Genomic DNA, 12,604 nt, shown 5'->3' with positions numbered 1-12,604 from the left:
ACTCATAATTTATGTCTAATTACACAAACTGTCATTATATTTTATTATAATTATGTTATTATATAAATTATATATAATATATATATGTAATGAATAGATAAAGATATTTTAGCCCTAAAAATAGGCTTAATTTTTTTTCAGCAAAATTTTTATTTTGGGGTTGAAATATGACCCGACCACATTCTTGACAGGTTTCAGGAGAGTCCCCCATCATCCTTTGATCGCATCAATCATCTGCTGTGGTACCTGTGAACTCGAAGGCCTCCTCGAAGTACTGCCGCAGGTTCTGCTTGTTGCTGTCGCTGGCGGGTAAGCGCTTGTACTTGAACAGGCCGAGCTCGTAGTGGTAGAGCGGCAGGTGCGTGGTGACGTTCAGGATGAAGCCGATGTCCATGCGCTGCATGAGCTGCAGGTCCTGAGCGTCCCGTTCGTTGCCCAGGAACAGGAAGGGGAGGATGGCCGTCAGCTCTGCGTTCTCGATGTCCGGTGTGGAGGGCAGGGAATGAGGTAGCGCCCCCGACAGGCCCACCGTGGTCCTGCCGTCCTGTCCTTCCTCCAGGTGAAGAGAGTGCTCGCACAGATCACCGTGGCTCTGTCGGAAACCGGTGAGGCCTCCTACAAATGCAGAAACATTAATTAAAAGCAATAAATAAAAAACAAACCTTTAGGTTACAAGTCTGACTCTCTTACCATTAGGCCACGACTGCCCCCGTGCAATGTTTTAATGTTTTCTATCCATAATTTATTTTTCATGCACAGTAGTTGTGTGCTGATTCGTCTAATCATAAGAGACCTATCCTGTTTTTGTGGTCAGGTGACAGACACACTGAAAGATTTGCATGTAATTTGCATTTCAGGTTGAATAAATTCCAGATTGTGTTACAGATCTGTCTTATATGAATGCCGAATGATTAATAGTATCTCCTGAGATCAGTCAGCGCTTACTTTATTAGGTCAAAATTCACCACATAAATATGACATAGAAATTGCAGACATATAATACATATTGTATAAATTTCTATAATAAAATATTTTTAATTAATATAATTAATTATAACATTATTAATTATAATATATGATTACTATACAATATATAATACAACATTATTATTATATTAGGCATTATAAAATATAATTTATATAATTATGTTTTATATTATAATCTCATCTCCATTTCCATTTTAAAATATAATAAATTCCATAATTAATAAAAATATTATTTATATTACTACTATATAATATAAAATACACAATTATATATTATATTATATTATATTATATTATATTATATTATATTAGGTGTTATGAATTATAATTAGTATAAGTATGTTTGATAATTTAATCTCTATTCCTATTTTATAATATAATACAATCTCCATAACTCACACATACATTTAAGCATTTAACAGATACTTTTATATAAAGCAATAATTAATTTAAACATTATTAAATATTATATCATATTACATTGTATGCTATATTATTATATTAGGTATAATTATGTCTAACAATATAATCTAAATTTCCATTTTATAATATAATCTCCATAATTAATTAAACATATGAATGAAAATATATTATATTAGGTATTAAAAATGATAATTTGTATAATTTTCTCTTACAATATAATCTAAATTTCCATTTTATAATATAATATCCATAATTAATAAAAAATATTAATTAAAATATATTATTATATTAGGTATTAAAAATTATAATTTGTATAATTTTCTCTTACAATATAATCTAAATTTCCATTTTATAATATAATATCCATAATTAATAAAAAATATTAATTAAAATATATTATTATATTAGGTATTAAAAATTATAATTTGTATAATTTTCTCTTACAATATAATCTAAATTTCCATTTTATAATATAATATCCATAATTAATAAAAAATATTAATTAAAATATATTATTATATTAGGTATTAAAAATTATAATTTGTATAATTTTCTCTTACAATATAATCTAAATTTCCATTTTATAATATAATATCCATAATTAATAAAAAAAATTATTATGATATTACTATATAATATAAAAACAACATTATATATAATATTAGGCAATATAAATTATAATCAGTTTAAGAATGTCTTATAGTATAATAGCCATGATTTACATTTAAGCATTTAGCAGATTAATTAAAACATTAATATAAAAAAAAACAAACAAAAAAAAACATAATATTACTCTATAATATAAAATACAATATTACATATTATTATATTAGGTATTATAAATGACAATTAGTATAATTATATCTTATTTTTTTTAATATAATATAATCTCCATTTTCCCAATCATGCTTTGAGCTTTCATAGCGTGTAGAGAATTGTCTGTTAAACCTCTACAAACACCCGAGGCCTCGAGCAAACAACAGCTGTAACACTAATGATAAAGAACAAGCATCAGCAAACAAGCAAACACCCTTATAATAAATGTTGAACTTGTCATACTGGACATCTGCGCTTCCCCCGTAACCTACATCAGAAGAATACAGGGTGTGAAGATATAGTCTGTTAAATTTCAGTTAGTCACATGTGAAACCTGTAGCACCTGTTAACCTGCCTCTCATTCACAACTGCTGAAGAAACACTGACATCATCTCACTGTATTGAGTGAAGGGGGTTCTTGCGGCGTGACACAATCGCTCGTGAATCGCACACAGGAAAGCACCTTCAACGCCCGTTCATTTATAGAAACCCATGACACGGTTTCTAAAAGTCTCAAATTGAAAAGAACTCAAATTTCTCTGAAACGCTATTGCTGAAATCTTTCAAAACAGAAATGTAGCATTGCAGCAGTGGATGCTCTGAAGTGAATGGGTGCCGTCAGAATGAGAGTCTGATAAACATCACAGTAATCCACAGCACTCCAGTCCATCAGTTAACATCTGGAGAAGACAAAAGCTGAAACAAATCCAGCATTAAGACGTTTTTAACTAAAATATGAGTCCATAATCCATAATAATGCTTCCTCCAGTGGAAAAGTGTTCTGAATCAGGAGAGAAATCTGCACAGATCAAGCACATGTTTACAAGCCAAAACAGCTCTAAACAAATATGTCTGTGGAATTTGATGTGAGAGAAAACAGGAGATGAACTTTTTCACTGGAGGAAGCGTTATTACACTCTAAAAAATGCTGGGTTAAATACAACCCAGTGCTGGGTAAAATAGGGACAAACCCAGCAATTCGGCTGTTTTGACCCAGCGGTTGGGTTAAATGTTTAACCCAACCTTCTGGGTAGTAACCCAACCGCTGGGTCAAAACAACCCAATTGCTGGGTTTGTCCCTATTTTACCCAGCACTGGGTTGTATTTAACCCAGCATTTTTTAGAGTGCATGGATTATGGACTCATATTTTAGTTAAAAACATCTTAATGATGGATTTGTTTCAGCTTTTGTCTTCTCCAGATGTTAACTGATGGACTGGAGTGCTGTGGATTACTTGTGGATTATTGTGATGTTTTTATCAGACTCTCATTCTGACGGCACCCATTCACTTGCAGTGAACAAGTCATGCAATGCTACATTTCTCCAAATCTGATGAAGAAACAAACTCATCTACATCTCGGACGGCCTGAGGGTGAGCACCTTTTCAGCAAATTTTCATTTTTAGGTGAACTAACAGTTATAGTGTTAATAGTTTTGCACGAACCACTAAAAATCAACAGTGCCAAATGTCTGCATGGATACAGTACTGTGTTACACAAGCGCCATTTGGTTGCTCAGATGTTCTGAAAGTCTGCCGCTCACAAACTGGTGTATTAACAATGATGACTAGAAACAGCAAAGTCGCATTACACTGAGGTCTTTTCTTTGTTTTTAAAGATCAAGACCTCATACGCAAACTTCCGAGATCCTCCTGATTGATGGAGGAATTAATAAACACGTGGCCTTTTCTGCAGAGCCCATGAGATGTAGAACAATATTGACTCTCAGGAGATTCAGAAGCACAGCGGGTCTGCACTCTGAACAGCTTTTATCTGCAAGGATTTTGCAAGAGCCGTGATACTCTCACTAACATGCACACAGCGCATGAGAATGAAAGAGAAGCCTGATTAGCATCGCGTATGCCCTTCCCGGAGAAAGCAATCCCAGAATGCAATGCACCAAGCTCAGTGAAGCAATTCATTCAAGAGAAATGTCGATTCATTTTACCCAAATTATATAACATTATTATATTAGGTATCATAAATTATAATAGAATAGTTTTATAATCTTCACTTCCATTATATATATACACACACACACACACACACACATACATTCTAAATAATTAATTGCAACATTATATAATATTGCATTAGGTATTATAAATTATAATTACTATAATTATCTCATAATTTTATAATATAATCTCCATTTACATTTTATAATCTATATAATCTCCATAATTACTTATAACATTATTAATTATAATATAATATTACTTTATAATGTCAAATGCAACATTACCTATATTATTAAATTAGGTATTATAAATTATAATTAGTATAATTGGTAACACTTTATTTTAAGGTGTCCTTGCTACACACGTTACACGCACTTTCTATTATAATAACAAATAATTATGCATAATTACATGCAAGTAACCCCAAGCCAAACCCTAATCCTAACCCTAACCATATAGTAAGTACATGTAGTTAATTAATATTACTCAGTACTTTAATGTATAATTACACTGTAACAAGGACACCTTAAAATAAAGTGTAACCATATAATTATATTTTTATAATTGTATAATTACCATTTTATAATTTATGTAATGTCCATATTTAATTACAGCATTATTAATAATAATTAGTATAATTTTATATGATATAAAAAAATTATTAATTATAATATAATAATATTATTACTATATAATATAAAATACAACAATATATATTATTCAATTAATCATTCATCAAAGTAAATTGTAATATAATTGAAAAAACATTTATTTCATTACGTGATTTCAATTGTTAGATTAGATTTTTGTGACTTTTTTTTGAATGAAACATCAAAGGTGCTAACACCAAATTCTATAGAAATCAATAGTGAGTTGAGTTTCTGCACATTGTGTGAGGAGTGCTATATGCATAACACACACTTTCATGTTGTAGCCTATGAAGAGCATTCCAAACCACTTATGAGATTCCATTTCAGGCTGCTGCGTTAGAACTAGACAGCAAGACAGCTCACTAGGTTTTGGAACAGAGTCCTAATGTGTGCATGCGCTGGCATATCGGCTCCGTTCCAAAACCTAGTGCGCTGCCTTACTGTCTACACTTCTAAAGCAGCAGCCTAACTGTGGGATTATCCTATATACAACACATACAGTATGTACAATTTGGCCAAAACAAGATAATTTAAAGGGCATCATGTCGGAAAAGAACGCACTTTTGATGCCTAGGTTTTGGAGCAGATTCATGAAGTGGACGTCAGCTGACAGACGCGCTCTGTCCTCGTCCCTCAACTCTCCACAACAGCCAAACAAGGCAAAAGATGGCAACAGACTCGCGCGCTGCTAGAATAGAGCTCCCTCTTCACCGTCAGCTGCTGCAGGCACACGGTGGCACATGGCCGACGCAGCGAGAGGTCAGCTGAGCGGAGCTGGACATGCCTGCATGCGCAGGACATCCTGGACGCAAATAGTCAACAACCTAAAGCCTTTCAACAACCTGAAGTGTGATCAACTGGAGACGTAACACAACTACTGTACTGTGTCCGGCTAGTTTGTTGACGCACATTTCAGTCCCAGTTCTACTGTTCAAGCCTTAATGCAATAATTTGACCATTTGCTGAATCAGTTCATTACATATTACACAATTAAGTCTCTTCTGCTCACCAAGGCTTTATTTAAAAACAGTAAAAACAGAAAAATTGTGAAAAAATATTTCAATTCAAAATATCTGTTTTCTATTGTAATATAACGTAAAATGTTATTTATTTTTATGAAGCAAATCTGAATTTTCAGCATCATTACTCCAGTCTTCAGTGTCACATGATCTTCAGAAATCATTCTAATATGCTGATTTGCTGCTCGAGAAACATTTCTGATTATTATAAATGTTGAAAACAGTTGTGCTACCCGATATTTTTTGTGGAAACCGTGATATATTTTATTTTTCAGGATTCTTTGATGAACAGAAAGTTCAAAAGAACAGCATTTATTTGAAATATAAATCTTTTGTAACATTTAAAAAAAAAAAAATTACATTTTAAATGTCAAAAAAGTCTTTACTGTCACTTTGTTGCATCCTTGCGGAGTAAAAGTATTAATTTCTTAAAAAAAAAAAGAAAAAGAAAAAAAAGACTGGCCCAAAACTTTTGAGTACAATCATGACTAAAAGACGTTGTGATGAAACGGTGTCAAACACACATCAAGAAAACCCAGGATTACACTAAACGTTTCAGAAAGTGAAAATCCCATCCGATTACTCAAAAGCAACGGTCCAAAAAACTCCAAGCAGACACACGTCTGAGAGGGTGGCTTCATCTTTGAAAGTACAGACTGATGTTTGAGAAGTAGTTCAGTTCAAGTTCATATGCCTACGAAACAAAAAAGTAGGCACTCAATAATGAGTCATTTCTAGAAATGAATAATTCAGCTAGTTCTATTTCTGCAAGACTCAAATGACTGTTGGTGAAATTAAAAAGACAGGATTCACAAAACAAGAGATAAGAATGAAAACTGCTATTTTCTTCTTCTTTTCTAATTTAAGAGTAAAGTTAAGACTGTTTTACATCTAAATAAGATGTACTTATTATGTAAAATATGTGAGAACATCTTAAGAATTTGTCAAGAACTGCACTCTTAAAAATAAAGGTTCTTTATTGGTATCGATGGCTCCATGAAGGACCTTTAACATCCATGGAATCTTTCCATTCCGCAATAAGTTCTTTATAGTGGAAAAAGGTTCTTTAGATTTAAAAATGTTCTCCCTTTTGGAACCATTATTTTTCAGAATGTATTTAACATTCTTACAAACTTCTTACAATTTATCTTAACGATACATTAACAAACACTCTTTCTTCTTATTTTCATAAGTTAAGATGTTTTTGAGAATACAAAATGTTCTTAAGAGTCTTTTTTTCTCAAGATTCTTCTAAAGACAAAACCTAACCAGCTCTAAAGACAAACTTTTCTTTAAAAACATGGAAAATAAAGTTAGGATAGCCTCCAATGTGTCTTAAATCTTAATTTGTTTTTTTTGTATTTTAAAGCCCAAAAAATGCACTTATTATGTAAAATATTTAACGTATATTTAATATTATACGAAACATCTGAAGAGTTTTTCAAAAAGTGCATATGGGCATCGAAGAAACTTTAACATCCTTGGGATGTTAACAATAGAATAGTTATTAGTTAGTTAGTTATTCTTTAGATAACTAAAATTTTCTAAGAAACATTTGAAAATGGACTAAGAAAAAGGGATCTTTTAAGAAAAAAAAAAACCTTTTGGAGCCTTTATTTTTAAGAGTGTGCACTCTTAAAAATAAAGGTTCTTCAAAAGGTTCTTCAAGCGATGCCATAGAAGAACCATTTTTGGTTCCACAAAGAACCATTCAGTCAAAGGTTCTTTAAAGAACCATCTCTTTCTTACCTTTTTATAATCTGAAGAACCTTCTTTCGCCACAAAGAACCTTTTGTGAAACAGAAAGGTTCTTCAGATGTTAAAGGTTCTTTATGGAACCATTTAGACAAAAAGGTTCTTCTATGGCATCGTGAAGCACCTTTATTTTTAAGAGTGTACTGAACATTCTTTTTAGAATTTATCTCACAAAATTTCTTAAAGTGCCACTCTTATGGATTTCTGAAACTTACCTTTCATGCAGTGTGTAATGCAGCTGTATGTGAGTGTCTGCAAAGTTGTGAAGCTGAAAGTGCGTCATAAATAAAGTTGTTGTCTCTCAAAAGAAACAGTCGACTCTGAACCACTGAAACGAGTCGTTTTAAATTCAAACCCCATTCCCGCGAAATTCATATGTCACAAGTTAATACATTTGCATAATGCTTGCCTACGTTCTGCGTGCCGGACAACCCGAGAAAACTTGAACCTCCCTCAAACGCTGTAGCTCGACGTAATGTCAACATAATGTCCTGCAAATCAGCTGTGGGCCGCAATTGTCTAGAAATGTGTCGATTATTATAGAATGTCTGTTGTTCTTATTACTTGGAGTCATGATAACGGATGGAGCAATACGTTGTTTTACAAATTGCAGCATGGGCGGCGGAAGCAAAAAAAAATAAAAAGTGGGTGGGTGGGTCCAGAAAAAAATGTACTGGAATGGATTTGAGGAAGGCAAGGCTGTAGCTAAAACGCGGAATGGAGTTTAATTTATTAGGGCATTCCTCAAGTGGAATGGATTTGACTGACGGCGCTCTGAAAAGTGAACAGACATATGCGCTGAGACGGTAAAAGTGAGCGGGTCCAATATCGTTGGTCTTAAAAAGTGGATGGGTCTTGTCTCACCCACATACAATGGTTCTGACGCCCATGAACTGCAGTGCTTTATCAGGACTCCATGTCTGGGTTCGGCTAACGCATATGCAGTACCATTATTGTTTGGGTCTTTACTAGCAAGCTGTGGGTCCGGTTCACTGAAATAAGTATAAAACAACTTTTCCCCTCTGATTCTTTACGTTTAGAACAGAGTGGAGCACTATTATTATTATAATAGGATGTATTATTGATAAGCCGTATTCCAGTATTGGTGATGGGCGTTACATGCGCTGTACGCAGTAGACCAATCACAACAGACTGGGTCTTCGGACCAATTAGAGCAGAGTAGCCTCACGCAAAGGAGGGGATTGGAAAGATGAGTCTTCGAATGAATCGTTTGAGAGTCGTTGAGAAATAAGGTCAAATTAAATGCATATTATAAGAAAATGAAAGTGTTTTTGACCTTGCATGCTTGTAAACCTGCTGTTGTGGACTCCCAAAACCAAACTATGAACCTTTCAAATAGCATAACGGGCATTTTAACTTCTTCCTTATTTCTCATTCCATGAAGAAACTTCAACATCCATGGAACTTTTCCATTCCACAAAAAGCTCTTTATAGTGAAAAAGAGTGTTCTGAACATTATTTTTTAGAATTTATCTTACAAAATTTCATAACTTATCTTTTTAAGAAGATTTTTGTGAATCTGACCCCAGGACTCTGAATGTTGGATAAAAATAGCATTTGACTGGTTCCATGAAGTACCTTTAACATCCATGGAACTTTTCCATTCCACAAAAAGCTCTTTATAGTGAAGAAAAATGGTTCTTTTCAGGAAAAAAACCCTTTCGAAACCTTTATTTTTAAGAGTGTACTGAACATTCTTTTCTGAATTTATCTCACAAAATGTTTTTCTTAACAAGATTTCTGTGAATCCGGCCCTAGGAAAAGCATTTGAGAGGAAAAAGCATTGGATTTATTCCATCAAGAACCTTTAACGTCCATGGAACTTTTCCATTCCACAAAGAGCTCTTTATAGTAAAAAAAAAAAAGAAAAGAAAAAGTTCTCTAAATTATTAAAATGTTCTTCACACTATGAAAAAAATGGTTATTTTAGGAGCTGATCATTGAAAGACCACAAAATAAACTCTAAATGTTGGAGACAAAGCAATCGATTGACTCCTTGAAGAACCTTGGCTTTAACATTCCATTCCACAAAAGAATCTTTAGATTTCTTAAATTGTTCTTTGAACTAAGAAAAAAAAAAACTTCTGGAACCCTTATTTTAATTAGTGTGCTCAACATTCTATTTAGACTGGAAACCCATTCATCTCCAAACATTCACTCTCAAAAGCAGGCGTACCTTTCAGAACGATGGGGTCCTTTCCTTCCCTCCGCAGCGACTCCAGAACCACTTGCAGAGGCTGAGACGGCGTCAAGCGGCCCGGGTCCACCGTGCTTTCGTCGTACACCACCAGCTCTTTGGAAAAAATCCCCTTGAAGGAGTCCTTGCTCTGCCGGCAGGAGATGAGGTCCAGGACGGTGATCTTGCCCTGCTGGAGCCGTCGCCGACTGATCTTGTCCGAGCAGTTGATGTGCACAGCGCCCCGGATGTGGCTCTTGTTAAACTCCATGAAGGGCCGACAGTCGATGATGACGGGCACCGGCCCGACCGGGTGGCCCAGGGGGCAATGCGTCAGCTTTTTGGCCAGCTCGTTGGGGTGGATAACCCGCATGCCGCCCCTGGTCAGGCTGGAGGTGAGACTGGGCGCGCTGTAGGCCTCGCCTTGGCCCACCGTCGGGACGCCATAGCCCACTCCGGAGTTCAAGTTGGGGCTGCTGGCGCTGACCTGGCCGTCCTTCTCGTAGGTGGTCACCGTGCAACAGCTGGCACTGCTGCATCCACACGTCAGCGAGCGCGTGGAGCCGCTGGACGAGGGCATATACGAAAGCTTGGTCGCCTGGATCTTCACCACAGTGGTGCTGCTGATGACCGTCGACTGACCGACGGTGCCCACGGTAGCTTCCAGGTAGCTGGTGTCCAGGCGGAGTCGGAGTTCCTGAGGTCGTATAGGCCTTGGCAGCGCCACCACAATTCTGTCGTCTAGAGGAGAAGGAGGCATGGAGAGACCACAGAGGGCTGGCACACCACGGAGAACTCAGATGTCCGCTCGGTCGCAAGCTGCTCACTGAGAAACACACGAGAATCACAGATGAATTTGAAATGAACCTTTCAGGTGCCAGTTCTAAAAAGAACCGTGTGCAGATCATTTCAAGGGGGAAAAAAAATAACAAATCTGGAGGCACACCGACACTACACAAAATGATCCTAATGTGCTTAAATAAATAAATAAACAAACAAACAATTCAATTAAGATGAAACATTAATGTCGTATTATGCCAATACCTTAAAAGGCAAAAATTTTAATAACATAAAATACAAATAAAACTAAAAATAAATGAAAACTGATCAAATAAAAATAAATAAAAATAATAAAAAAAGAAATAAAAATAAAATATATCAATGCTGTAAAGTTACGTGTGGTCCTTCATAAAATTTTAAGAATAAAATTCAAACAGAAAGAAAATATACTGTATAAATTAGGTAATCAGAAGTCAATTAAACTTTTATGAAGTTTTAAAGAGACCAGGCACAAGTGTGAATGCACTGAAATAATGATACTATGTTTAAAAATAAAATAAAGATGATAAATAAATAAAACATGTTGTAGGGTCCTTCCTTATGTCAACATCTTATTTATTTTATAAACAATTTACTTTAAAAATAAAATTAAATGATCAAATAAAAATGAAAAAAAAAAAAAACATATTGTAGTGTCCTTTATTATGTCAACAACTTAAAAGGCAAACATTAAAATAGTCATTAAAAATAAAATACAAGCAGAAAGAAAATATACTGTATAAATTAGGCAATCAGAAGACAGTTTGGTGAAACTGGTTTAAAGAGCCACGATGCAAAGTGTGAATGCACTGAAATCAAATTCAAAATAATAAAAAAAACACCTGAAACAACTCATCAGCACAATTGTAGAGATGCTAAGATCTGAAATAGATGGGGCAAACATCGAAACACTGACCTAAAGAACCCGTTTCCACTGTGAAGAACCTTTTGTGGAATGGAAAGATTCCACGAATGTTAAAGATTCTTCATGGAACCAATAAAGAACCTTTATTTTTGAGGCTGTAGCATTGTCAAGCGGACAGTCTGTTCTCACACAGGCCCGGACTGAACCTGCAGAATGGCTTTCAGCTGAGAGAACTATACAGTCAAATCAGCCAAAATATTCAATCAGCAAAGGTGCAAGTGGCAGGAGACCTGCAGAACTTTCAGAATGGCGTGTATTTGAATTTGCATGGAAATCTGATAGATTCCTCTCATGGCATGAGACTCTCGATGCACGAGAGTGAATTGCTGACCCCATTAAATTCAAAAGAGCACACAGCCCATTCCCAAACACGGCATGTGGACGTGCTGGAAATGAAATATGGAAAGGTTCTGCATCTGAGGCTAGACATCATCATTATTTCATGCGGTGGCAATGCATGCGATTTACAGATGATGTGCTTTGCACAGCACACAATCTGTCCAGATCACAACTTCAGCCTCACACATGACTGATGACAGCAATGCATGGAAATTAAGTGTGATTTCAGGACAAATGTGTCATTTCCTGCAATGAAACACATCCTATAGATATATTATGATCTCTAATGCTCAGCAATCCCGTGCAATTACTAACCAACTCTAAATAGTTAAATATGTTCTTCAGACTTACATTGGAGTCGCGTTTATCGCGCAGTCCCAGTTATCGATCAGTCTGAGCCGCTCAGCCGGTCCCGGCGCTGGAGACCCGCAACATTTTCCTCCCGTCCTGCTTTGCTCTCTCTTCACTGATGTAGTTGGAGTTTGTAGCGGGTCTGCACTAGTATCACTTCAGACTGACGTGAGCCTGAACCAATGGAGCGCCGCACTGCTTAGTCACGCGGTAATGAATTGCAACAGCGGCCCAGAAACGGGAGGCGTGCGGAAGCGCTGGGTGATGTCATTGAGAGCCAATCAGGAGAGAGTTCGGTGAAAGCGGATTAAGAGACGGGACGCGAGTGTGAATGCACTGAAATGCCGTGTGATACCGTGTTT

General features: G+C 35.5%; 1 protein-coding gene across 1 annotated transcript; it reads right to left on the bottom strand.

Annotated features, from left to right (window-relative positions):
• Nucleotides 1–226: 226 nt before the first annotated feature.
• Nucleotides 227–12,351, bottom strand: LOC107669420 (dual specificity protein phosphatase 10). The gene is made up of 3 exons (XM_016461628.1): nt 12,243–12,351; nt 9,809–10,634; nt 227–615 (listed from the first exon to the last, which is right to left on the bottom strand). Exons 2-3 carry the CDS (start codon nt 10,566–10,568, stop codon nt 227–229), a joined length of 1,149 nt encoding a protein of 382 aa, XP_016317114.1. The 5' UTR covers nt 10,569–10,634; nt 12,243–12,351.
• Between the last annotated feature and the right edge of the window lie 253 nt (nt 12,352–12,604).

Source organism: Sinocyclocheilus anshuiensis, unplaced genomic scaffold, assembly GCF_001515605.1.
Source record: "Sinocyclocheilus anshuiensis isolate Anshui unplaced genomic scaffold, SAMN03320099.WGS_v1.1 scaffold96, whole genome shotgun sequence".
Classification (NCBI taxonomy): domain Eukaryota; kingdom Metazoa; phylum Chordata; class Actinopteri; order Cypriniformes; family Cyprinidae; genus Sinocyclocheilus; species Sinocyclocheilus anshuiensis.
The sequence above is the reverse complement of the archived record's forward strand: the minus strand, read 5'-3'. Positions and strand labels throughout refer to the sequence as shown.

Bases quoted from the DNA above. Each gene is read 5' to 3' on its own strand.
- LOC107669420 (XM_016461628.1), bottom strand. From the start codon at position 10,568: ATGCCTCCTTCTCCTCTAGACGACAGAATTGTGGTGGCGCTGCCAAGG. The intron at 616-9,808 runs GTACGCCTGCTT...CTGCATTTGTAG, and splicing joins GGACCCCATCGTTCTGAAAG to GAGGCCTCACCGGTTTCCGA.